Source organism: Rhinopithecus roxellana, chromosome 14 (assembly GCF_007565055.1).
Source record: "Rhinopithecus roxellana isolate Shanxi Qingling chromosome 14, ASM756505v1, whole genome shotgun sequence".
NCBI classification, from domain to species: Eukaryota; Metazoa; Chordata; class Mammalia; order Primates; family Cercopithecidae; genus Rhinopithecus; species Rhinopithecus roxellana.
In genome coordinates, this window is record NC_044562.1 from 18086099 (window position 1) to 18113250 (window position 27152).

Consider the following 27152-nt stretch of genomic DNA (forward strand, 5'->3'; position numbering starts at 1 on the left):
TTTGGAGAAGTCACAATCATAGAGACAGATAGTAGAATGGGAATTTGCCAGGGACCTGGAGTAGGGGGAAATGGAGAATTCTTGCTTAATGGCTACAGAGTTTCAGTTTTACAAGATGAAAAAAGTTATTTATGGAGCTGGATGGCACGTGATGGTTGCACATTATGAATGCGTTTAATACTACTGAACTGTACACTTAAAAATGGGTAAGATGCTTAGAGATATGGAGGGAGATATTTATGAAGTCTAGAAACTAAGAATTCAGCTAAAAATGAAAAATTCCGTTCTCTATAATTTCATTAAATTTGGCTCCATTCAAGTTTTTGGTCTCCAGTGTTGCAGGAAGTCAGGGGCCCTGAATGGAGGGACCGGCTGGAGCTGCGGCAGAGGACCATAAATTGTGAAGATTTCATTTTAATATGGACATTTATCAGTTTCCAAATAATACTTTTATTATTTCTTATGCCTGTCTTTAATCTCTTAATCCTGTTATCTTTGTAAGCTGAGGATGTACGTCACCTCAGGACCACTGTGATAACTGTGTTAACTGTACATACTGATTGTAAAACGTGTGTTTGAACAATAGGAAATCAGTGCACCTTGAAAAAGAACAGAATAACAGCGATTTTTAGGGAACAAGGGAAGACAACCATAAGGTCTGACTGCCTATAGGGTCAGGCAAAAACAGTCATATTTTTTCTTCTTGCAGAGAGCCTACAAACAGACACGCAAGTAGGGAAGATATCGCTAAATTATTTTCCTAGCAAGGAATATTAATACCCTGGGAAAGGAATGCATTCCTGGGGGGAGGTCTGTAAATGGCCACTCTGGGAATGTCTGTTTAGGTGGTTGAGATAAGGACTGAGATATGCCCTGGTCTCCTGCAGTGCCCTCAGGCTTACTAGGGTGGGGAAAAACTCCACCCTGGTAAATCTGTGGTCAGACCGGCTCTCTGCTCTCAAATCCTGTTTTCTGTTGTTTAAGATGTTTATCAAGACAATACACGCACCGCTGAACATAGACCCTTATCAGTAGTTCTGCTTTTGCCCTTTGCCTCGTGATCTTTGTGGGACCCTTATCAGTAGTTCTGCTTTTGCCCTTTGTCCTGTTCCCTCAGAAGCATGTGATCTTTGTTAGACCCTTATTAGCTCTGCTTTTTGCCCTTTGAAGCATGTGATCTTTATACCTACTCCTTGTTCTGATACCCCCTCCCTTTTTGAAACCCTTAATAAAAACTTGCTGGTTTGAGACTCAGGCGGGCATCATGTTCCTACCAATATGTGATGTCACCCCCGGCGGTCCAGCTGTAAAATTCCTCTCTTTATACTGTCTCTCTTTATTTCTCAGCCAGCCGACACTTACGGAAAATAGAAAGAACCCACGTTGAAGTATTGGGGGTGGGTTCCCCCAATACTCGAGCTGTAATTCTCAAAGCATCCTGGACCAGCAGTATTAGCATCACGGGAAAACTTGCTGGAAATGAAAATCCATGGGCCCCACCGTAGACCTACTGAATGAAAACTGTTGGTGGGACCCAGTGATCTGTTTTAATGAGACCTCCAGAAGATAACAATGCACATTAAACTTTGAGAACCACTACGGGAGAGGAATGGACCGAGTTCAATTTCCTGTCTGTACAGGCTAGTTTACCTTGGTCCCATAGTGACACAGCATCCATGTTGGGCAAGGAGTCTTTCTGCCCTGCAGATTCTCTGACATCTTAAGAGAACTTCAACTTCAACTCATTTCTTTTTTTTTTTTTTTTTTTTTTGAGATAGAGTCTCAGTCTGCCACCCAGGCTGGAGTCCAGTGGTGCAATCTCAGCTCACTGCAATCTCCGCCTCCTGGGTTTAAGCAATTCTCCTGCCTCAGCTTCCCAAGTAGCTGGGATTACAGGTGCGCACACCACACCTGGCTAATTTTTGCATTTTTAGTAGAGACAGGGTTTCACCATATTGGCCAGGCTGGTCTCGAACGCCTGACCTCAAGTGATCTGCCCACCTCGGGCCTCCCAAACTGCTGGGGTTACAGGCGTGAACCACCACACCCAGCCTATTTCTTCTTTCTTTAAAAAAAAAAAAAATTATTTCAAGTTTGTGAGGTACAGGTGGTTTTTAATTACAGGGATAATTATTTAGTGGTGACTTCTGAGTCTTCGGTGCACCCATTGGGTACAGTGAACACTGCCATCTGTGCAAGGTCCATTATAACATTTTTGTTTGCATCCTCATATCTCAGCTCCCACTTATAAGTGAAAACATACGATATTTGGTTTTCCACTCCTAAGTTACTTCACTTAGAATAATGGCCTCCAGGCCGGGCGTGGTGGCTGAAGCCTGTAATCCCAGCACTTTGGGAGGCCGAGACGGGGAATCACGAGGTCAGGAGATCGAGATCATCCTGGCGAACACGGTGAAACCGTGTCTCCACTAAAAAATACAAAAAACTAGCCGGGCAAGGTGGCGGGCGCCTGTAGTCCCAGCCACTCGGGAGGCTGAGGCAGGAGAATGGCGTGAACCCGGGAGGTGGAGCTTGCAGTGAGCTGAGATCTGGCCACTGCACTCCAGCCTGGGCGACAGAGAGAGACTCCGTCTCAAAAAAAAAAAAAAAAAAAAAAAAAAAAAAAAAAAAAAAAATGGCCTCCAGCTCCATCCAAGTTGCAGCAAAAGACATTATTTCATTCCTTTTTATGGCTGAGTGGTATCCCATGCTGTATATATACTACATTTTCTTTATCCGCTCGTTTGTTGATGGGCACTTAGGTTGGTTCCAAATCTTTGTAATTGCAAAATGAAAACGTGTGGGTATGTGTCTTTTTCATATAATGACTTCTTTTCCTTTGGATGGATGGCCAGTAGTGGGATTGTTGGACCAAATGGTAGTTCTACGTTGAGTTCTTTAAGGAATCGCCACACTGTTTCCCATAGTGGTTGTACTAATTTACATTGCCACCAGCAGTGTAAAAGTGTTCAAGGGTTCAGCTCATTTTTTCTTCTATTTTTTTTTTTGAGATGCTCTGTCGCCAGGCTGGAATGCAGTGGTGCCATCTCCGCTCACTGCAACCTCCGTCTCCCGGGTTCAAGTGATTCTCCTTCCTCAGCTTCCTGGGTAGCTGGGATTACAGGCATGTGCCACCACCCCTGGCTAATTTTTGTATTTTTAGTAGAGACAGGGTTTCACCATGTTGGCCAGGCTGGTCTTGATCTCCTAACCTCCTGATCTGCCCACCTTGGCCTCCCAAAGTGCTGAAATTATAGGCGTAAGCCACTGCACCCAGCAGCTCATTTCTTCCTAAAAAAATAAACCAGGCCAGGCACAGTGGCTCATGCCTGTAATCCCAGCACTTTGGGAGGCTGAGGTGTATGGATCACCGGAGGTCAGGAGTTCGAGACTAGCCTGGCCAACATGGTGAAACCCCGTCTCTACTAAAAATACAAAATTAGGCGTGGTGGCGCATGCCTGTAATCCCAGCTACTCGGGAGGCTGAGGCAGGAGAATCGCTTGAACCCAGGAGATGGAGGTCGCAGTGAGCCGAGATCGTGCCACTGCACTCCAGCCTGGGTGACTAGAGTGAAATTCCATCTCAAAATAAATAAATAAATCACAGCTGGGGGCAGTGGCTCATGCTTGTAATCCCAGCACTTTGGGAGGCTGAGGTGTATGGATCACCGGAGGTCAGGAGTTCGAGACTAGCCTGGCCAACATGGTGAAACCCCATTTCTACTAAAAATACAAAAATTAGCTGTGTGTGGTGGCGGGTGCCTGTAATCCCAGCTACTCAGGAGGCTGAGGCAGAAGAATTGCTTGAACCCAGGAGGTGGAGGTTGCAGTGAGCTGAGATTGCGCCACTGTACTCCAGCCTGGGTGACAAGAGTGAGACTCCATCTCAAAATATATATATAAGTAAACCACAGCAATTACATATAGTGACTTGAGGAAGAAATTACTCTCTTCAATGGCTACAGAGTTCACTGCATTTTTGACAAAAACCACAGATGACAAAACCCAACACACCTTTCATCAGAGGACACATTCTCATTTTATACATAATCAAGAAAGGAAAAAAACACTGCCAATTAAACTATAATATGCCACTGACTGTCAGATACACCCTAATAGCAAAGATGTTACAATGGAGGGGAAAAGTGTATCTTCGACTCAATGAAATAACGTTAAAAATAATCAGTATTGACTTTACTCTTTGAATCTGAGTTTGGAAGTTATAACAATATATTATTCAGGTGCTTCATGCCTTGTAGGCTGGATTCAGTGCCATTATAAATCCAAACAGAAAAAAAAAAAGCAAGAAAATAAGTCAAGAATATGAGAGTATTTTCAAACTTAACACAACTCTTTCATGAGAGCATTAAGACTACATTCAGAGAGTAAACTGGCAACTCAAAACTCAAATTGTATTGCCTGTATGCACAACAGATGAATGTATAAATCACTTTCCCAGGGTCTGCTGCTATGGTTTAAATGTCCCCACCAAAACTCATATCGAGATTTAATTGCCAATGTAGTAGTACAGGGAGGTGGGAACTTTAAGAGGACATTAGGCATTAATGGATTAATGCCATTATTGCTGGAGTGGGTTAGTTATTATGTGAGTAGGCTCCTGATAAAAAGAGAGCTTCAACCCCCATTCTCTGTCTTGCATGCTCACTTTTGCCTTCTGCCTTTTGCTTTGGGATAACTCTTGCCAGATGCTGGCACCATGCTCTTGGACTTCCTAGACTCAAGAACTGTGAGCACAATACACTTGGACTGTTTATAAATTACCCTATCTGTGGTATTCTGTTATAGCAGCAGGAAATGGCCTACGACAGCTGTTTAATCAGTGAGCGTTCAGAGCATTTGGTACTCCACTCAGTGCACACATTGTGAAGTTTAACCACAGCTTTACATTTTTACAGCACTCTGGATAACAATTCAACCAAATAACAAAATGTAGTACCCTCTTAACATGTGCCAAATTCAAAATCCTGATCCTCCTCCTGTCCAGTGAAGATTGGTGCAGATACAGACAGGAGAGGCAAGGACAGAAGAGAAAGACCATGTAGTGACTACCTGGTGCCAGGCATGGGGCTAAGGACTTTCCACACATGACTGTATGTAATCATCCCAACAACCTCCCGAGGCAGGCGTTAACTCCTTGCCCAGATGAGGGGGTGCCTGAGACTGAGTAACTTGCTTATGGTGACCTGGCTAATGAGTGGTAGAGCAGAGGTTTGAAAGCCAGTTTATTTTACCCCAAATCTCATACTTTTCCCACAGGATCAGTAGACCTATCTGGTCCAAAACTGCACGTAAGTACTGTGTTCAAGACATTTTTCGTCAGGCCCAGATGTAAACAACCTGGATTTATTTACCTTGTCCCTCCAAAGTCATATTCAGTTTTTAGGACTCATGGCAAGCAGTGAGGTGAGGTAAAGAGCTGGGAATTTGAGAAAAGGAAAAACGGCAGAAAAGAGCTCCAGAGATGATGAATCAAGCAGTTCTAACTTGTTTAGAACTTTTCACTAGAAGCGAAAAGTAGGCCAATGCCTAGGGTGAGCAAAAGACCTCATGAGCTCAAGGCTGACATAAAGTTACAATGCTGAAAATGTGTATACAAATTAAAGCTTCCCTCATCTACTGAGCTCATTCCCTAGAATTGAAGGCCGTGGCCGGGATCTGGCCCACCTCTTACCGACCTGGTTGTGGCTATGACAGTCCAAGAGGTCGTTGCTGATGTAGGCCTGCAGAACCGTCTCCCTCTGCTCTCCAGGATGGGATGTGGTCAAGCGCTGGAGCAAGGAGAAACAAAAGCAGCAAGACCTAAGTCTTACCATGGAGAAAAGTTTCACATAGCAGGCGTGTTTTAAATGGCAGTTATCAGTAACTACACATTTAAGCAAACAGAGTAAGTAATATTCAGCTGGGGAGGTGGTGGCAAGTTAACCGGCCAACCAAAACAAGAAACTTTGATGTGGGCCGGGCGCGGTGGCTCACGCCTGTAATCCCAGCACTTTGGGAGGCCGAGGCAGGTGGATCAAAAGGTCAGGAGATTGAGACCATCCTGGCTAACACGAGGAAACCCCATCTCTACTAAAAATACAAAAAAATTAGCTGGGTGTGGTGGTAGGTGCCTGTAATCCCAGCTACTTGGGAGGCTGTGGCAGGAGAATGACGTGAACCCAGGAGGCAGAGCTTGCAGTGAGCCAAGATCACGCCACTGCACTCCAGCCTGTGTGACAGAGCAAGACTCCGTCTCAAAAAAAAAAAAAAGAACCTATCATGTGCTTCTTAATGGGTGACACAGGGAGCCAATTTATACATGTGAACTCTTCAGAGAAGTGACGCAGCAAAATGCTCAGACTGCAAGTGTGCAGATATGGAAGAGCTCATCCATGCCCAGAGAAGCATTTCTTGTATAAAGGGGCTCAGAAGCTGGCCCCTGCAGGAAATGCTGCCTAATAACCAGCACAGGGGAACGTGAGTATGGTGGGGGATAGGGAAGTGAGGTCTAGCTCAGGGAAGTACAATACAGGGCACAGTGGCGTGGGCTCAGTGGGAGGGGCCCAGGGCTGGCTGTCGAGCACTCTGAATGCATGCTCTGCCAACAAATTCACTCTATCCTATCCTATAGGGAATGACAGAGTGATACAGTGCATGTGCCTATGCGTGTGTGTGCATGTGTGCGTACGTGCACACGAGTGTAGAGGTAGCTGGCTAGAATTTTGTAGATTTTAGAAAGCAATAAGTCTGTCATGCTGCTATAAGTAAAAATTTATGCAATGTCCACAGAGCTAGTATAATGGCTGTGTGTATGTGTGCACATGGGTGTGTACAGGTGTGAGGTGGGATATGAAAAAGCATGTAACAGAGTGAACAAATATCCTTGTTCTTTCAGGAAAACCCTACTAGATAAAAATCCTGAGGCTGTAAGCCCTGCTTCTAGCCAAAGAGAAGATGGATGTGCAAGGAATATGCTGGTTCTTAGCATGGGCAAGAGCACAGGCCAAAGCATCAGACGCCCTGGGCTGGAAGGAGAGCCGGGAAGGCCTCCAGAGCAGGCACTGCCAACAGATGTGACCATCATGGCCAGGGTGTGCCTGGAATGTCACACTGGGGTGCTGCTACCCTTCTGTTGAGTTCACTGAGTTTGAAGCAGGGGCAAGAAGCCGGGTGGGGGCACTGGAGAGGGACACAGACAAAAACATTAGAAACCTGTTCACCTTTCCTGGTTATTCTGTGAGGATGTCACTCTCTCAGCAAAGGAATACCTTGTCTCAGCAAGAGGCTCAGGAGTAGCACGGACTGAGAGGAAGTGCAGTGTCAGTAAACCAAGAGCTGCATAAAAGATGAGTTTGAGAGCTTGAGCAGAGAGACGCAAATGGCCAGGGAGGAGATGGCCACTGTGGATGACTCATGCTGCCCCACCCACTCTAGTCCTGACCCAAACAAAACCAGAGCAGACATCACTGCTTGTCCATAGGACTCTTCCTGTGGATCCTGGATACGTCGTTCAAGTCCTCAAGACATACTTCAGGAAGCACTATCATAGAAGCATGCAAGTGAGAACTGTTCCTTTTTTTGTTTTTTTTTGTTTTTGAGACGAAGTCTTGCTCTGTTGCCCAGGCTGGGGTGCAGTGGCCAGATCTCAGCTCACTGCAAGCTCCGCCTCCCAGGTTCACGCCATTCTCCTGCCTCAGCCTCCCAAGTAGCTGGGACTACAGGCACCCGCCACCTCGCCCGGCTAGTTTTTTGTATTTTTAGTAGAGACGGGGTTTCACCGTGTTCGCCAGGATGGTCTCGATCTCCTGACCTCGTGATCCGCCCGTCTCGGCCTCCCAAAGTGCTGGGATTACAGGCTTGAGCCACTGTGCCTGGCCATGTGAGAACTGTTTCTATCCACAGATGGGAAATTGTTAAGGATCCTTATGCCAAGATACCTTGAAATTCGGGGGTCCATGAAGGTGTCTGATGCTAATGAATTAGAATGGACTGTTCAGTTAAAGAACTGCTGGCTCAATCAGTGTTGGCTTTAGTCAGCAGTTCTCAGAGTGTGGTCCAGAGAACCCTGAGAGGTCCCCTAAGCCCTTTAGGGGGTCTGCAAGGTCACAATTTTCATAATACTAAGATATGACAATGCCTTTTTTATGATCTCTGGGAGGCTATATGAAGTGTGACACTGACAATCAAACACAAAGCAGATATAAGAATCCACCTGTCTTCCATCAAGCCAGACATTAAAGACAACTGCAGAACAATGCTGCTTTTCTCATAATTTTGTTGTTGTTTGGAAAGTAGCATTCATCACAAAAAATGTTATTTATGTTAACATGTCATTCATTATTGCTCATTTTAAATGAATTAATAAACATATATTTCAAATCTTCAGCGTTTGCTGTTTTTTGTTTTTTTTTGAGATGGGGTCTCACTCTGTCGCCCAGGCTGGAGTGAAGTGGTGTGATCTTGGCTCACTGGAACCTCTGCCTTCCGGGTTCAAGCAATTCTCCTGCCTCAGTCTCCTGAGTAGCTGGGACTACAGGCACCTGCCACCATGCCTGGCTAATTTTTTGTATTTTTAGTAGAGATGGGGTTTTGCCATGTTGGCCAGGATGGTCTTGAACTCCTGACCTCAGGTGATCCACCTGTCTTGGCCTCCCAGTATGCTGGGATTACAGGCTTGAGCCACCATGCCCAGGTAAATCCTCTCAGTTTTAATTTCAAATGCTGTAAATATTGGTAGACAAAATTCACATAAATGAAAGCTCTCTGAGGTCCTCAGTAATTTTTGAGAGTGGAAAGGGGTCTGACACTAAAAAGCTTGAGAATCAATTGCTGACTTCAACTGCACTCAATCTGAACACTAGGGAGAAAAGTAACGATGGGGACCAGGCCACTTCCTTTAGGCCTTGTGAGCAGGAGTTCTTTCCTTGGCGCCTCTCCAGGGTGCCCACACGGCAGTGCCTGAATACAGAACCTCTGTGGGACTGTGGGCAACCCTGACTCCATGCACTCATACGCGGGCCCCCCAAGTAGAGTGGGGCTCATGGCCAGGAAAGGGCTACACGCAGGTGCAGTCTCTCAGGCCTTGAAATTCATTTACCTAACTCATTACATCACAATTGCCGTAATATAGGAGTTTCTCAAAGGAGGCCCAGGCTATCTTCAGAAGTGGCTTTTGACTTCCGTTCTTGGTGTCAGCAGACAGCGGGAAAGAATGATTTCTGGAAGATGGTTTAAAAGATACAAGCAAGGTAGCCAGCCAAGAAATCAGCACTGGTTTGGTTTTGTTTTCTAACTTTAAGACAAAGGTACCTACCCAGCGTAGAGCCTGCAACAAGAAGGCTTTCAAGCGGTCACTCCCCAAAATCAAATCCTTCTTCAGTTTCTCATAATCCAAGGAGGGCAGTAATGGGACATCCTTCAATTTCCTACTCAGCAACACAAGTTCAAAGAGAAAGAAAAGGGCAAAAGGGCATGTTCGTTACACCTCCTGAGCATCAAGACCCCCGAGCTAGAGCCTGCTGTTCCCCTGGCTCCCAGCAAGACCTCCCGGCTTCCACCTGGAGGGCGGGCTGGGTTCTAGGCTCCTACCTCAGCTTCAACCAGCTCAGCTCTGCCTGTTCTGTTGGATGGACTTAGGTTCTGTTTAACATTTTTCCTAAAACAAGGAGTTTTTGTCTGAACAGATTTAGAAACCCCTACATTCACCTTCAGCCAGACCTCCCTAGGATGGGGAGGAAATCACCTTGGGGGCATCTTGACTTTCCACCGAAGTTCTGTTTAGAATTCTGGATACAGTTCAAAGACAATTAGCATCAGTAGGCCCCAACAGTTCTACCTAAACACCTGAAGCCAGTGTTCCCCTCAAGCCTGAGCGACTGGACTGGGGGAATATGAACGACAGTCAGAAAACAAGTGTGAAGAGTAAGTAGGCAGAGGCCGGGCATGTTGGCTCATGCCTGTAATCCCAGCACTTTGGGAGGCCTAGGCAGATGGATCACCTAAGGTCAGGAGTTCGAGACCAGCCTGGCCAACGTGGTAAAACCCCATCTCTACACAAAATTAGCCAGGCATAGTGACACACGCCTGTAGTCCCAGCTACTCGGGAGGCTGAGACAGAAGAATCGCTTGAACCCAGGAGATGGAGGCTGCAGTGAGCTGAGATTGCACCACTGTACTCCGGCCTAGGCAAGACACAGCAAGACTCTGTCTCAAAAAAAAAAAGAAAAAAAAGAAAAAAAGAGTAATTAGGTGGGTGGCTCAGCCCTCTGAGGAGGTAGACGGTGTGGTCAGGAAGCAGCATGGGAACATAGGCAGGAGATGGGTTGTAGGACAATTTGCAGACCCTCCTCAGGGAGACTGCAAAGACCTCTGGGGAGCCAGGTTTCAGTGAGGAGAGACCTCGGATTTCAGATTCACACAGCTCAGACTGCCCCGCCACTCACTTTCGGTCAGCCAGAAACCAAAGGAATCACCTCAGCTTCCTTGTTGCTAAAACAAGTGTCTTCATGCTTTGTTTTGTTGTTGTTTTATTGTAGAAAAGGAGATTAGAGGGCATGGAAAAACTGGTGAAACTAAATGAGCTTTGCAGTCTAGTTTATAGTATCGTATTAATGATGGTTTCCTCATTTTGGTGTAATACTATAGTATTACGCCAAATGCTAAGTGTTGTACATGTATTAACTAATTTTGATCCTCACAACAATCCTAAAATAGAATTACTATGATTCTCCTCTTTTATAAGTGAGGAACTGAGGCACAAAGAAATTAAATAAGTAATTCCTGGTCCCAGGGAGGGTAGCAGGAGTGGGCTTTTAACCCTAGCAGTCTGTGCAGTGACACTGTTGCCGAAGTGGTAGGAGAGAATAAAGCGTGGGGTCAAGGTCAGACTCAGGCACGGCTGAGGGAGGAGGATGCTGTGAGGAATCACACAGCACCCCTATCTTCCCCTCCTCCCCCGCAAAGCTGGCTCAGAGGGTCCCAGAAGCCACCCTGGTCCTCATGTCCAAGTCAAAGGTTCTCAACTCCCTTGCCACCACAGCATCAGACACTCCCAAGGGGGGCAGCCCAACTCATCAGGACAGGAGCGCTCAGGCATACACAGGGCTGCCCATGGCCCTGATCACAGTGTGAACCAGCAGACAACACAAATTCAGACAGTGCAACACTCTGTGGATTGCACTATGATAGTAGATTAAATTTATTTCTATACAATACCATATGAACAATTCTACAGTTTTTTTCGTATGAGGCTTCCTTACCAAAAGAATAGAATTAACAATATAAGATGGCTGGGCACGGTGGCTCACATCTATAATCCCAGCACTTTGGGAGATCAAAGCGGGTGGATCACTTGTGGTTGGGTGTTCGAGACCAGCCTGACCAACATGGAGAAACCCTGTCTCTAATAAAAATACAAAATTAGCCGGGCGTGGTAGCATACGCCTATAATCGGGAGGCTGAGGCAGGACAATCGCTGGAACCCAGGAGGCGGAGGTTGCAGTGAGCTGAGATTGCGCCACTGCACTCCAGCCTGGGCAACAAGAGCGAAACTCCATCTCAAAAAAAAAACAAAACACACACATGCAATAAAAGATAATTCTAGTTTAACAACATTACTTATAAGTACTCGTATTTCCTTTAATATTCACATGTAGCTCTAGCTCAAAGGCATTCCTCTAAGCTAGGCTGTGGAGTGTTTATTAAAGACATTTTGAATTCCCGTTTTACACATTGCTGTTCTCCTTAATAAAAATTCCTAAGAGTAGTTACTTACACGGGTGCCAAGGAGGCTCGTAACATGGTGGATGCCTGGGGGGAAGAGGACAGAAGAAAACAGATGGTGTTAAACACTGATAGCAATGCACGGATCCCAAATCACCCTAATAGCATGTAATCAACAGATGTGCAAGTTAGGTTTTTTTTTTTTTTTTTTTTTTTTGAGACGGAGTCTTGCTCTGCCGTTCAGGCTAGAGTGCAGTGGCCCAATCTCGGCTCACTGCAAGCTCCGCCTCCCGGGTTCCCGCCATTCTCCTGCCTCAGCCTCCCGAGTAGCTGGGATTACAGGCGCCCGCCACCACACCTGGCTAATTTTGTTTTGTATTTTTAGTAGAGATGGGGTTTCACTGTGTTAGCCAGGATGGTCTCGATCTCCTGACCTCGTGATCCGTCCACCTCGGACTCCCAAAGTGCTGGGATTATAGGCGTGAGCCACTGCGCCCGGCCCAAATGTGCAAAGTTTTAATCCGCCAGGATTCACCAACCAAAGTCACACATGATGTAAAAATCAACCCAAACTAAAGTTACACACCACTGATCCAGCTCACAGCCTACCCAGCCCTGGTTTGATGTCACATCACTCCAAGCAAAACTCTGTAGAGGCTGCTCTGCCTATGGTGTAACCATTCTTTGATTATTTTATTTTCTTTAGAAAAAAACAAAAGCAAACAACCAAAAAAAAAAAAAAAAACCTCTATAGAAAACGATGGGTTCCTGTCTCTACTGAAAATACAAAATTAGCCGAGTGTGGTGGCGCATGTCTGTAATCCCAGCTACTCGGGAGGCTGAGGTAGGAGAATCGCTTGAACCCAGGAGGCAGGGGTTGTGGCGAGCCGAGATCACACTATTGCACTCCGGCCTGGGCAACAAGAGCGAAACTCTGTCTCAAAAAAACAAAAAAGAAAAGAAAACGATGGGTTCTCCCTGACCAAACTCCCATGGGCATTTCAAGCTGCCTAGTTAAATACATTATGAAGAACAAAAGCAATATGAAATCATTATATTATTCTGGCTTTTTCTTTATTAACATTTTCTCTTCAAGTATAAAAATGTGCACTTTGTACCAAGTCAAACATTCTAGAGGTGTTTAAAAAACATTAACAACCCCTCTTCCACCCCACTCTCTTATAATTCTGATCCTGTCTATAGGCAAAATCATTGCCTACTTTACAGAGATTCTTGTCCCATTTATTGTGTATGCGTGTGTGTCTTTTTGCCACTATAGGCAGTGCTGTATTATGTATGTACTAAAATACATTTGAGAAACATATAAGCAGATACAGTGTGTGGTGCTTGTTTGAACTGACTCAAATAAACCAAGTGTAAAAAGGTATTTTGAGAAAATTAGGGAAATCTGAATATGGAGTGGACTGGTATTAGATACCAAGGAATTAGTGTTAACTGTATTTGGTGTTGTGGCTATGTGTTTGTACATTAAAGTCTCTGATCAGTTAGAGATGTATATTGAATAATTTACAGGTGACATGACATGTTTGGAATTGGATTTTAAAGAACTCCAGGGTGGGGGCAGGGAATAAGTAGAGAAGAAAGAAAGCAAGACTAGTGAAATGCCATTTATTGATCAAGCTGGGTGATGGTCACTTGGGGACACATTTTATGATTCTCCCCTCTTTGCATGCATGAAATTACAAAAGCCTTGTTAAAAATGTTATTGTCATTTAATGATACTTAATTTTTTATTTTTTTTTTTACAGATAGGGTCTCACTATATTGCCCAGACTGGTCTTGAACTCCTGGGCTCAAGCAATCCTCCCGCGTCAGCCTCCAGAGTAGCTGGGATTATGGGTGTGCATCATCATGCTTGTACTTACTGATATTTTGTTTTGTGAGCTAAGCTAGACTTGCAAAATCTAGATCTAAGGGTATGTGAGTTTCAATTCTGATAAACATTGCCAGACGTCCCGCACTGAAAGAGCTTTCCTTTTTCATTATCAGTACTGGATCCTATCATTCTAAAACTTCCATCAATTCGATGGGTAGAAAAGAGTTTATTTTCTTTTTTTTTTTTTTTTTTTTTGAGATGGAGTCTCGCTCTGTGGCCCAGATTGGAGTGCAGTGGCGCAATCTCGGCTCACTGCAAGCTCCGCCTCCCAGGTTCACGCCATTCTCCTGCCTCAGCCTCCCGAGTAGCTGGGACTATAGGCGCCCGCCACCACGCCCGGCTATTTTTTGTATTTTTAGTAGAGACGGGGTTTCACCATGTTAGCCAGGATGGTCTCGATCTCCTGACCTTGTGATCCGCCTGCCTCGGCCTCCCAAAGTGCTGGGATTACAGGCGTGAGCCACCGCACCCGGCCGAAAACAGTTTACTTTCTTAAATTTTAGTGATATTGCCCATTATTTTTCATAGACATGACCGGCTTTTTGACTTTGCCTTCATGCCTTATGTGATACCAGATTGTTTTCATGGATTTCAGTCCTGCTTCAGAAGGTCTACCTACCTCAAGGTGATACACACATTCTCTCAATTCTTCTAACATTTTCATAGCTTTATTTTTTACGTTTAGAGATTTCATCCTTCTGGAGTTCATGCTGTTTTCCTCTGCGGTGTGAGTGATGCATGCAACTTTGTTTTCTTGTTCCCTGAGAGCCAGTTATGCTGCGCCATGTAAGTCCCACCCAGGCCATCCAGTAGCACCTCAAAATGCTTCCATCAGTACATCTTGCTTCCTCCCTCTCTTTTTCTTCACCTCCTTTTTGTTCTTCCTTTTTAAATTTGAATGTGAACACTAAGGTGGAAGAAACATCATCTTCAGGCCCCAGAGCTCCCTACAGCCTGACACCAGCTGCTTCACACACTTCCTAGCCCTAACAGCATCTGACTCCGTGACCCATGAAATAAACCACCCCTTTCCTACCTCCATTGTCTGCTAGGTATACAACTTTCCTTAGGTTTATTTCTGGACTCTGCAGCCCCCTGCTACTCAAAGTGTGCTCCTCAGACAAGCAGCATCATCCAGATCTCATTGAAAATGCAGAATTTTGGGTACCGTCCCAGACCTCCTGAACCAGAACCTGCACTTCAGCCAGGTCCCCAGCGGACATGCCTGCACAATAAACTTGGAGAAACCCAACTCTGGTCCATAACTTTTTTTTTTTTTGAGACATAGTCTCGCTCTGTCACCCAGTCTGGAGTGCAGTGGCACGATCTCAGCTCACTGCAACCTCTGCCTACCGGGTTCAACCCAGTCAAACCGTGCCCAGCCAAGCACCACTTTTAAACGGTGCAGATCAGCCAGGCACAGTGGCCCCAGCCTGTAAACCCAGCACTTTGGGAGGCTGAGGCGGGCAAATCACTTGAGGTCAGGAGTTCCAGACCAGCGTGGCCAACATGGTGACACTCCATCTCTATTAAAAATACAAAGAATTAGCTGGGTATGGTGGTGCACACCTGTAGTCACAGCTACTCGGGAGGCTGAGGCAGGAGAATCACTTGAACCCAGGAGGCGGAGCTTGCAGTGAGCTATGATCACACCACTGCACTCCAGCCTGGGTGACAGAGCAAAATTCCATCTCAAAAAAACAAACAAAATTTAAATTTAAATTTAAAAAATGGCTCAGATCATGCATATATGTTTTTATACTTTTTAACCCTTGATTGTTTTAATAAAGAAATTACCTATTCCTGTTGTTGGCTTAAATAGTGAGTTTAGAAAGCAAGTTTGAAATGTCATCTAAATTATTCATCTAGCTGGGCAGAGGTTCACGCCTGTACTCCCAACACTTTGGGAGGCTGAGGCAGGAGGATCACTTGAGCCCAGGAGTCTGAGACCAGCCAGAGCAACATGATGAAACCCTATCTCTAAAAAAAAAAAAAAATTAGCGGGGCGTGATGGCGTGTGCCTGGGGTCCCAGTTACTCGGGAGGCTGAGGTGAGAGGATTGCTTCAGCCTAGGAGGTTGAGGCTGTAGTGAGCCAAGATCACACCATTGCACTCCAGCCTGGGCAACAGAGTGAGACCTTATATCAAAAAAGAAAAAAATTATTCATTTAACACATTACAGAGACCAAGAAGCTAAGATAACAAGTCATATGGGTCAAGTAAGGACACAGCCATCCTAAAATATTAGCATGGATGGGAGCAGTGGCTCATGCCTGTGATCCCAGCTACTTGGGAGACTGAGGCAGGAGAATCGCTTGAATCTGGGAGGCGGAGGTTACAGTGAGCAGAGATCACACTGCTGCACTCCACCCTGGGCGACAGAGCCAGACTCCATCTCGAAAAGAAGAGAAGAGAAGAGAAGAGACAAGACAGAAGAGACAAGAGAAGAGAAAAGAAAAGAGAAAAGAGAAGAGAAGAGAAGAGAAAAAAGGAGAAAGGAAAGGAAAGGAAAGGAAAGGAAAGGAAAAAGGAAAGGAAAAAGGAAAGGAAAAAGGAAAGGAAAAAGGAAAGGAAAAAGGAAAAGGAAAAAGGAAAGGAAAAAGGAAAGGAAAAAGGAAAGGAAAAAGGAAAGGAAAAAGGAAAGGAAAAAGGAAAGGAAAAAGGAAAGGAAAGGAAAGGAAAAAGGAAAGGAAAAAGGAAAGGAAAAAGGAAAGGAAAAAGGAAAGGAAAGGAAAGGAAAGGAAAGGAAAGGAAAGGAAAGGAAAGGAAAGGAAAGGAGCGGCCTCCTCACTCTCTACATGCCCCAAAGTATCAGGTCCTACTGATTCCATCCTACAGCTGCTACCTTCTCTCTAATCCCTGTGCCAGGGGCTTCGTTCAGGACTTCTTCTCTCCTTTGAACTACCATGTTAGCTTAATAAGGATGTACTCACTGATATTTATGGAGGGCTCACTAGTCACCAGGCACACCATTGCAAGGACTTTACACATATTAACTCATTTCATGCACTGTCATTTCCACTTTCAGATGCACAAACACAGGGGCTGAGCAACTTCCCCTAGAACAAGAATCTTATGAGGCAGTTGGGTCCCAAACCCGCATTTGCCCTGCTTCAGGTCTCTCCTCCAGCCCTCTTTCTACACTCAGCACAGGGGTCTTTGTAAAAATCGCATCTGCTCAGTCTCATCTCAGGCCCCCTCAAGGTTCCAGTCACCAGTTCCTCTCCTTGGTGGCCCCTCGCTCCCTTCAGCCTCTTTCACTCCCCATCCTCCAGGATAGCTCCAATCTTCCCTGGCCTTCCATGTTCTCAGGGACCATCTCCAGCCTCACCATCTACCCTCCCCTCTGGGAGCATGGGCTGGCCCTGATTTCCCTCAGCATCCCGAGTTCTCCGCAGCGTGCGTGGCAGCATTTTCCACACTGTGCACTAGCCATGTTTCCTTTCCCTCTAGTGCTTCTCAGCTGTGAGTGATTTTGCCCACAGGGGATATCTGACAATGTTTGGAGACATTTTGGGTTGTTAAAAGTGGGAGTAGCGCTACTGGCATCTAATGGAGGATGGCCAAGAATGCTGCTAACCAACCTACAGTGCAACAGACAGCCCTACAACAAAGACATCAACAATCACAAGCCCCAAAACCATCCATCACAGTCAGGATCACCAATCACAGTCAGAAAAATTTCCTTCACTGAGCTAACAATGGGTTCTGAATACAGGGTGGACTCCCCCTGCCACGGAAGCTCTGACTGCAGCCCACTCCAGCCCAACTGAGTGCTGTCTGATTTCTAGGATTTCAGGCTGAGAGCCCAGGGAAAGGCCTAACAGGCCTGGGGCATCAGAAAAAGGACTGTGCTCCCAATCACAATGGACCTGCGAATGCACATGGTGGTCTCCCGTCCGTGGAGGTGTGCACGGGTGGGTGGTGGTCTCCCTCCCGTGGAGGTGTGCACGGGTGGGTGGTGTTCTCCCATCTGAAGAAGGCTGGGTCAAATGCAGGGGCAACCCTTTTTAGGGTGCTGGTGAAGAACAGTGGAACAACTAATGTAGCAACCTATCAATTACTCACTGAGCACTTGCCTTGTGCCAGGCTCCCTTCTAGGTTCTCTGGAATCTTTGGGTAGGATGGATAAATGTCTACCTAAGCCAAGGTGAAACAGCTGCATTTCTGCCTCCATCCATCCCCTCTCAGCCACAGGAGGGCCTGGGGCCTGCCTCCCAGAGCAGCTGCTCCCTCTGGCTGGTGTCATGATGTGGGTAGGTGGGCAGTGGAGCCACACCAAGCCTGGGACAGCTCTTGGTGACTAGCAGGATGGGGACTTTCTAAGAGAAACCAGCAGGAGGTGTCAGGTAAGGAAAGTGTTCCTGGGTCCAACCTAACTGGAGACTGACTGGGTTCAGCAAGGGTAACAGTTCTCCCGTGGGACTTCTTGGGAGTCTCATGTTGTGCTGCTGTGCTGGGAATCTCACTGTACGGCAGTTCACAAGCTTATTAACTCCCAGGCTGTTTGGCTGTGGGGCAGGGAAATCCTGCGGGATGGGCATTTGTGGGCATAGGCTTTGGAAAATGCTGCTCTAAGTAGAGATAGCAGCAGGATGGGGCACGGGTGCGTGGGCCAGTGAGGGGCAGAAAGTAAGTGTCGGGGCTAGACCCCAGCAGAGGCTACCAGTGAGCCCCCGAAGATGAGGCCATTTCTGCCAACCCCTTCTTCTCTCCCTACTCACATGGACTAACAGAGCACTGTGGCTGGGCAGGCTGTGCAGGGTGCATGTGGGTAAGGAAGGTAGGGCCCCTTGACCTTAACAGAGGTTCAAATGCCCACAATGGAACCCTTGAAGCAATACGTCAGTCAGGGGACTGGAGAGGCGATGGAGGCCCAAGCCAGAGGCACATCCCCATCAGATGGGGAAGAGGCTGCTATGGCCCACTCTTTTTTTTTTTTTTTTTTTTTTTTGAGACGGAGTCTCATTCTGTTGCCCAGGCTGGAGTGTAGTGGCATGATCTCGGCTCACTGCAACCTCTGCCTCCTGGGTTCAAGCGCTTCTTCTGCCTCAGCCTCCTGAGTAGCCAGGATTACAGGTGCACGCCACCATGCCTGGCTAATTTTTGTATTTTTAGTAGAGGCGGGGTTTCACCATATTGGTCAGGCTGGTCTCGAACTCCTGACCTTGTGATCCGCCTGCCTCTGCCTCCCAAAGTGCTTGGATTACAAGTGTGAGCCACTGCATCTGGCCTTGCCAGCTTTTTAACAAGAAGGGACGCTTGCACAAGATGAAAACCACTTCACCCTAAGGTGATGACGGTGTTGAGCAAGAGGGTAATATGATCGGATGCCTGTAAGACATCTGAGTCCTTCCTGGAACACGAAGGGTACAAATAAACAAGACACAACCAGAAAGGCCACTTCAGGTCCCATGTGACAAATGACCAGTAAGGTAAGAGCTTTAAGACCAATTAGGAAATGTGACATTAAGCCAGGAGAGAACTATGGAGAGCCTAAACACACACAAAAACAACAGCAACGTGGGCAGGAAGGGAGGAAGCTCTTTCCGATCCCATAACCAGGCAAAGGACATAGAAAAACCTGAGGCTTCCCAGGTGTTCCCTGGAGTGTCTTTCACTGAGATAGGAAATTCAGGAGGGGAGACCACCTGTGTGGAGGAAAAGTTGAGCCCGATTTGGACACAAATCTGGTGAACCTGTCATTCATGGGGAGGCCAGGAAATCTGGGTTTGGAGCTCCGGAAAGGTCTCAGCTGATGGCCGGTCACAGCTCTACCCACTGGTTGAATTATTAATACAAAGGTGTTTTCTTCTTCGAGACAGAGCCTTGCTCTGTTGCCCAGGCTGGAGTGCAGTGGCGTGATCTCAGCTCACTGCAACCTCTGTCTCCCAAGTTCAAGTGATTCTCGTGCCTCAGCCTCCCAAGTAGCTGGGATTACAGGTGTGTGCCACCACACTCGGCTAATCAGTAGAGATGGGGTTTCGTCATGCTGGCCAGGCTGGTCTCAAATGCCTGACCTCAAGTAATCTGCCTGCCTCGGCCTCCCAAAGTGTTGGGATTACAGGCGTGAGCCACCGCACCCAACCTACAAAGTTGTTAAACCCTCTCATCACCAGGTTGGTCTGGGTATGCGACAGGCATTGGTATACAAGGTATAGCAGGGTCAGGGGTGCTGGCTGGGAGACTCCTCAATACACAGGGCGTCACACCAAGTAAGATGGCCTGGACACATGGCGGCAATGTGGGGGAAAGCATAGGCATTTGCCAAGATGTAAGAAAATCACACTGGGGATAAGGCAAGGGCTGAAGATGCTGAGCTTCAGGCCAGAGCCACAAGCCACATAACAGGAAGCTGCTGACAAAGATGGCTGAGGTGGAAGCAGGTGCCTTACAGAGCCACATGTCCTGGGCCTTTTTACATTTAATGCTATAGCATCTATCACAAAATCAAAACCATTTTAATGCAAATTAAAATCACAAGGCTGGGCATGTTGGCTCACGCTTATAATTCCAGCACCTTGGGAGGCCAAGGTGGGAGGAGTGTTTGAGGCCAGGAGTTCAAGACCAGCCTGGGCAACAAAGTGAGACCCTGTCTCTACAAAAAAATTTTTTTAAATTAGCCGAGTGTGGTGGCGTGTGTCTGTAGTCCCAGCTGCTTGGGAGACTTAAGGCAGGAGGAGCACCTGAGCCCAGGAGGTCAAAGCTGCAGTGAGCCTGGGCGACAAAGCAAGACCTTGTCTCAAAAACAAAAAAATCTTTGTATGTGTTGGTGGGAATGTAAATTAGCCCCTGTGAAAAGCAGTTTGGAGGTTTCTCCAGAACTTCAAACAGAACTACCATTTGACCCAGCAATACTATACGCAAAAGAAAATAAATCGTTCTACGAAAAAGACATATGTACTCATATGTTCATGGCAGCACTATTCACAATAGCAAAGCCATGGAATCAACCCAAGTGCCCATCAGCATGAACTGGATAAAGACAATGTGGTACATATATACAATGGAATACTATGAAACCATAAAAAAGAACAAAAGCATGGCCTTTGTAGCAACATGAATGTAGCTGGAGGCCATCATCCTAAGCGAATTAACATGGGAAAAGAAAACCAAATACCACATGCTGTCACTTCTAAGTGGAAGCTAAACACTGAGCACTCAAGGACACAAAGATCAGAATAACAGATACCGGGAACTATTGGCAGGGGGAGGATGGGAGGGGCAAGGTTTGAAAACTAACTCTCAGGATTGTGCTCACTACCTGGGTGATGAGATCAGCTGTACCCCAAATCCCAGCGACATGTAATTTACTCATGTAACAAACCTGCACATGTACCTGCTGAGCCTAAAATAAAAGCCAAATAAATAAAGTGTTTTAACTTTTATTTCCAATGGGGCCTTATCTGGAGTCACTGAAGAAAAAGAGCATTCATTCTCAAATGGGCCATCTTTCTAAATAAGGATGCATTTAAACGGAAACCTCCCCATCCAAGGAATCCACAAACCCAGAGGTGCCACTAGGTGGGATGTGGGACTCACCCAGGGGACAGGAGCTCGAATTTCTACCTTAAGAGTTGGCACCAGACTCTGGCTCCTGGTCAGCCTCCCTTCTACCCACTCCTGTCCTGCCCTTAGGGCAGAGGCTTGGTGTGGGGTGGAACGGCCCCCCTTCGTGGCACACCTTTTCTCCAGGGTCTCTGCATTCACGTTTGCCCAGGGGGAAGAGGGGGTGAAGAAGAGAAAGACCAATCAAGGCACTTTCAACTGCTCCTGGCAGGAAAAATGTGTACTACACCACTAGAAACAGCAGAAAACAGAAAAGCCACCTAACCGTCTGATGGAGGAATGCTGTTCTCAAATTAGAACTCTAACAGATAAAGAAAATATACACATAAGTAAAAATTAATGATATATGCTTAAAGGCTCTAGAAGGATGCATATGAAACACAGGCAACAGGTTCCCACGGGAGGGCAGGATGCGCTGAGCGAAGGGAGGAGATGAGTTTTGTTCCATTTACAGATAAAATGGTACACTTTCTAGCTAACACATTTGTGTAACGCTAGCCCTAACCTTAACGCTAACCCCTGGTGCCCAGGGCTGACTTTCAATAGATCACAGCCAGGGAACTGCTCTGCCACGGGCAAAACCACAACAGAAACCCCGACAGCAGAATGTCATCCAGGAACAGCCTAGCACTGCGTTCCCTGCAAACAAACACACCTGCGAGACTTGCGTAATCTTAGAAAACAAAAAACTCAGCCTCTTGTGCCCTGAGGGGTAAGTTTTTCCCTTACTTCTTATCACTAAGTTGATGATAATATAAAATCTGATTTCTCTCCTATTCCAGCAAGCCACAGGCTCTGATAAGGTAAGGACTACAGTAAGATAAATGGGTTGGAACAGCAATACATGGAGTCAAACTAAAAAGGCCACCTGGGACAGCTCTTGCCTCAAAGAAATGAATCCCGTCATTATAAACCCTCTGGGAGTGCCTAGATACCTGTGCCAGCTTTGATAACATGGGCAGCTTTCTGAACACAGCTACCTGGGTGTGAACTAGGTGAGGGCAGAACCACACTTCTTTCCTCTTGTGGTGTTTCTATTGTGAGGTGCTCTGTTGGTGGGAGCCTTCCTCTCCAGAGAGGGGTGACTACCAGGACTTGTGAGGCAGGGGCAGAGCTGGCATCACTGCCCTGCCTGTCCTCTTCTGCTCTGGGCAGAGCCTACCAGAGAAGACGTGTCAACTCCGCTCCTCCGTGCCGCCCTCATGGCAGCCACAGCAATGGCAGTGGGCTAGGCTTGGCCAGAGCTGTCCAGGACTGTGCAAGAACGCTTCTGTAATTCCCAGGCACAAGAGTAGGACCCCACCTGCCTACAAACAAAATCCACATTCTCAGCCAAGTGTGGTGGCTCACATCCATCATTTTGGGTGTGATCCCATCCCATCATTTTGGGAGGTCAAAGTGGGAGGACTGCTTGAGCCCAGGAGTTTGAGACCAGCCTGGGCAACATAGTGAGACCTCATCTCTACAAAAATAAAAAATAAAAATTAGCTGGACATGATGGTGCAGGCCTATAGTCCCAGGTACTCAGGAAGCTGAGGTGGGAGGATCACTTGAGCCCAGGAGGTCAAGGCAGCAGTGACCCCTGATCGTGCCAATGTACTCTAGCCTGGGTAACAGAGCAAGACTCTGTAAAAAAAAAAAAAAAAGATCCACATTCTCCAATATAAGCTTTGTCAGTACCAACAGGGATATTTTCAGCTCCATTTTCCTTTCCTCTTTTGTCCTATATTTCAATCAGTTCAGAACTCAGGGGGAAAGAGGGGCTCTATTTAAGGGCCCTTTTGAATTCTGAACAGCGAGTAAGTTGGTAGAAGCCCAGATTCTTGTTAACTGCCAGATATAAAAACCAGTATCAAATGTACCAAACTTTATAGACACCAACGGCTTTGTGGCAGGGCCCAGCCAAACTCCTTTACAGTACGTAATTAGCAGTAACACTCAAGCTCAACAGAGCACCTGACGGCCAGCTGACCCGAGACCGCTCCGTGAAGGAGGCTGATCTGTGCCACGTATTTATCTTGAAATTGATGGTCTTCTGTTGGGCCCTAGAGTAGAATTTATCCCCTTAAAAAAATTATTAAAAAAGCAAGCAATCTTCTCCTTCCAAATACTAAATCCTATCAGTCCAGTCACTGGACGTTACATCTAAACTGTTTCTTAATTTCCTTCTTCACACATTGTAAATCTGAACTCGAGACAGATATCATAAATCAACTTTATATATGCATGCATAGTCAACAACAATATTCTTTTTTTTTTTTGAGATGGAGTCTCACTCTGTTGCCCAGGCTGAAGTGCAGTGGCCGGATCTCAGCTCACTGCAAGCTCTGCCTCCCAGGTTCACGCCATTCTCCTGCTTCAGCCTCCTGAGTAGCTGGGGCGCCCGCCACCTCGCCCGGCTAGTTTTTTGTATTTTTTTAGTAGAGACGGGGTTTCACTGTGTTAGCCAGGATGGTCTCGATCTCCTAACCTCGTGATCCGCCCGTCTCGGCCTCCCAAAGTGCTGGGATTACAGGCTTGAGCCACCGCACCCGGCCAACAATATTCTTTTATATTTTGACAATGACCCCCCATCCGCTTTTCATCATTTTGTTAGAGAAATCGGCTAGAATTTTTGCAGCTTTTATTGTGTGTTCCTAAGTCAATGATTCAGTAGAAGGAGAATGGTATCACTAAGCTAAACATAACTCATCCTCCCTCCCCTGGTTTCCAGTGGTTACACAGAGTCTGTATTTTGCTGCTAATGTAATAGTCAGGGGTGGTGGGACTGTCTCCTGACAGATGGCATTGATAACTTCTTGTGGGATAACCAGTTATGTCATACCCCTGCTCCCTTTTAAACTGTGCTTAATAACATGTCATCAGTTTTTTCTTTCTTTTAAGACAGGTTCTCACTCTGTCACCCAGGCTGGAGTGCAGTGGTGCGATCTCTTGCTGCAGCCTCCACTCCTGAGCTCAAGTGATCCTCCCACCTCAGCCTCCTGAGTAGCTGGGGTTATAGCCGCACACCACCAAGCCCAGCTCATTTTCTTCTTTTTCTGAGATGGAGTCTTGCTCTGTCGCCCAGGCTGGAGTGCAGTGGAATGATCTCAGCTCACTGCAAGCTCCGCCTCCCAGGTTCACACCATTCTCCTGCCTCAGCCTCCCAAGTAACTGGGACTACAGGCGCCCGCCACTACGCCTGGCTAATTTTTTTGTATTTTTAGTAGAGACGAGGTTTGACCGTGTTAGCCAGGATGGTCTCAATCTCCTGACCTTGTGATCCGCCTGCCTCGACCTCCCAAAGTGCTGGGATTATAGGCTTGAGCCACTACGCCTAGTCTAATTTTTGTATTTTCTGTAGAGATGGGTTTTCACCATGCTGCCCAGACCGGCCTCGAACTCCTGGGCTCAAGCAATCTGCCCGCCTTGGACTCCCAGTGTTGGGATTACAGGTGTGCACCATTGTGTCCTACCATCAGTTTTTTTGTGTGTGTGTGTTTTTTTTTTGAGACGGAGTCTCGCTCTGTCGCCCAGGCTGGAGTGCAGTGGTCGGATCTCAGCTCACTGCAAGCTCTGCCTCCCGGGTTCACGCCATTCTCCTGCCTCAGCCTCCTGAGTAGCTGGGACTACAGGCGCCCGCCACCTCGCCCGGCTAGTTTTTTGTATTTTTTAGTAGAGATGGGGTTTCACTGTGTTAGCAGGATGGTCTCGATCTCCTGACCTCGTGATCCGCCCGTCTCAGCCTCCCAAAGTGCTGGGATTACAGGCTTGAGCCACCGCCCCCGGCCCCAACATCAGTTTTAAATAAACTGGATACGTCACTTCTTCTATAGAAGATGGGAATATAAGGATGGCTTGTATATATAAGATACAACGGCTGGGCATGGTGGCTCATGCCTGTAATCCCAGCACTTTGGGAGGCCGAGACAGGCGGATCACGAGGTCAGGAGATCGAGACCATCCCGTGAAACTTCGTCTCTACTAAAAATACAAAAAAATTAGCCGGGTGTGGTGGCGGACACCTGTAGTCCCAGCTACTCGGGAGGCTGAGGCAGAAGAATGGTGTGAACGCGGAAGGCGAAGCTTGCAGTGAGCTGAGATTGTGCCACTGTACTCCAGCCCGGGCAACATTGTGAGACTCTGTCTCAAAAAAAAAAAAAAGATATAATCGGATTTTATAAACTGAACCTAGAAAACACTAAACCTTTGATTAATTAACAAATAAATGGGAAGGAGGATGAAAGGAGTGCTCCTAGTAGACACAGATCCTGCCATGCTAATTGCTATGAGAAAGCCACAATTTTCGGTAAGCACACTCTGCGTCCTAACTGTCCGAATGTTAACTGGACAGTAGACAGAGGGTCAGCCATATTCTCGGGGATGTGGCTTAAAGTCCTTCTTCTGGAGGGGTCATGAGGAAGTTACTTTTCTAAGACTTGCATATCCAATGGTGACTTTACTGACCTTTTAAAAATGGCTGATTCTCTAAGATTTCGGCATGCTAAAATCACCGCAGCCATGTCCCAAAGACTCTGCTTCTACCATCTGTCTGTCCACGTGTGTGGAACAGCTGACAGAGCCAGCCATTCTGAGATATTTCTGGTAGGCTGAGAGGAAGTGGTCAAGGCCGCCTGCTCTTCAGCACATGACTACGTGCTTTCTATGAAGATCCATAGAAACTGCTGACTCAAGAGACTATCCCCGGGTCTTAGCACCAGGAATAACTATGTGAAGCAGTTATCTGACCATCCAGTTTAAAAAAAAAAAAAACATTTAAACTTGTTTTTAAATTATATAAGTAATACACCTACTTGGAAGAAGTCTGAAGGGTAGAAAACTTTAGCAGCACGGAAATGGTCTATTTCGGGCCACATGTGGCAGACTTGTGGGTGTTTGTTTTATTGTCATGGTTCCTAGCCTGCATATGCAGCACATATGTTGTTTTGGATACAGGAAATGTTACATAATAAAAGTTATGTAACTGCCCTCTCCTGCTTTATAAGCACTGGGAATCATACAACTGCTCATGTTTCCCTCTTTGCATAGACTGCTAGAAAGCTCAGAGCCTAATCTGCAGCCCACCTTTCCGGAGGAACAACTTGCAGCACACATTTTTTGTACCAGTCTTAGCCCTTGCTTACTTTTATTTTTCCCACCCTTATTTTCCTTTAACCACAGTTTCTTTTTTTTTTTTTTTTTTGAGACGGAGTCTCGCTCTGTCACCCGGGCTGGAGTGCTGTGGCCGGATCTCAGCTCACTGCAAGCTCCGCCTCCCGGGTTCACGCCATTCTCCTGCCTCAGCCTCCCAAGTAGCTGGGACTACAGGCGCCGCTACCTCGCCCGGCTAGTTTTTTGTAGTTTTTAGTAGAGACGGGGTTTCACCGTGTTAGCCAGGATGGTCTCGATCTCCTGACCTCGTGATCCGCCCGTCTCGGCCTCCCAAAGTGCTGGGATTACAGGCTTGAGCCACCGCGCCCAGCCATAACCACAATTTCTTTACTTATTTTTATTTTCCATCTTCTCGTTTCTCATATTTACATTTTCTCATATTATAATAAACTTCTTCAAATCTACTTGAAAATTAGGTAGGGTATAAATTTTCTTTAAAATACTAAAAAAAAAAGGCTTCTGTTTATTAAGACTCTAGTATTACATTAATGTGCAAACCCTTATTTAAAAGCTGTGGCTCTGACCCACATGGGTGCCTCAGGATCACACAGAGCCTCATTCCAAATCTATACAGCCAGACTCCTCCGTCTCAAAAAAAAAAAAAAAAACAACAACAACAAATCTATACAGCTGGCTTCACTCACCCAGCCTGCAAATGCGGCAGCAGGTTGGCGTGAGCTCCTGGCCTGTGGGTTCCTGTACTTTGAAGAGTTCGAGAGACACTGGTGTCTCCCCTGGTGAAGAATGCCTGCCTCAAAACCATGGGCCTCCAGGTGTGCTAGCCTAAGGAGGACACACGATCACTGAGGTCACA

At 46.5% G+C, this 27152-nt stretch overlaps 1 protein-coding gene across 4 annotated transcripts in view; it reads right to left on the reverse strand.

Annotated features, from left to right (window-relative positions):
- Positions 1-27152, reverse strand: part of ARMC9 (armadillo repeat containing 9) — a 188728-nt gene that overhangs the window by 118503 nt on the left and 43073 nt on the right. For all 4 annotated transcript variants that reach the window (XM_010362003.2, XM_030916894.1, XM_030916895.1 and 1 more), the window contains exons 10-12: positions 11774-11808; positions 9314-9425; positions 5697-5789 (exon numbers count right to left, since the gene is read on the reverse strand). In XM_010362003.2, the coding sequence (XP_010360305.2) occupies positions 5697-5789; positions 9314-9425; positions 11774-11808 (240 nt within the window). The remainder of the gene's footprint in view (positions 1-5696; positions 5790-9313; positions 9426-11773; positions 11809-27152) is intronic.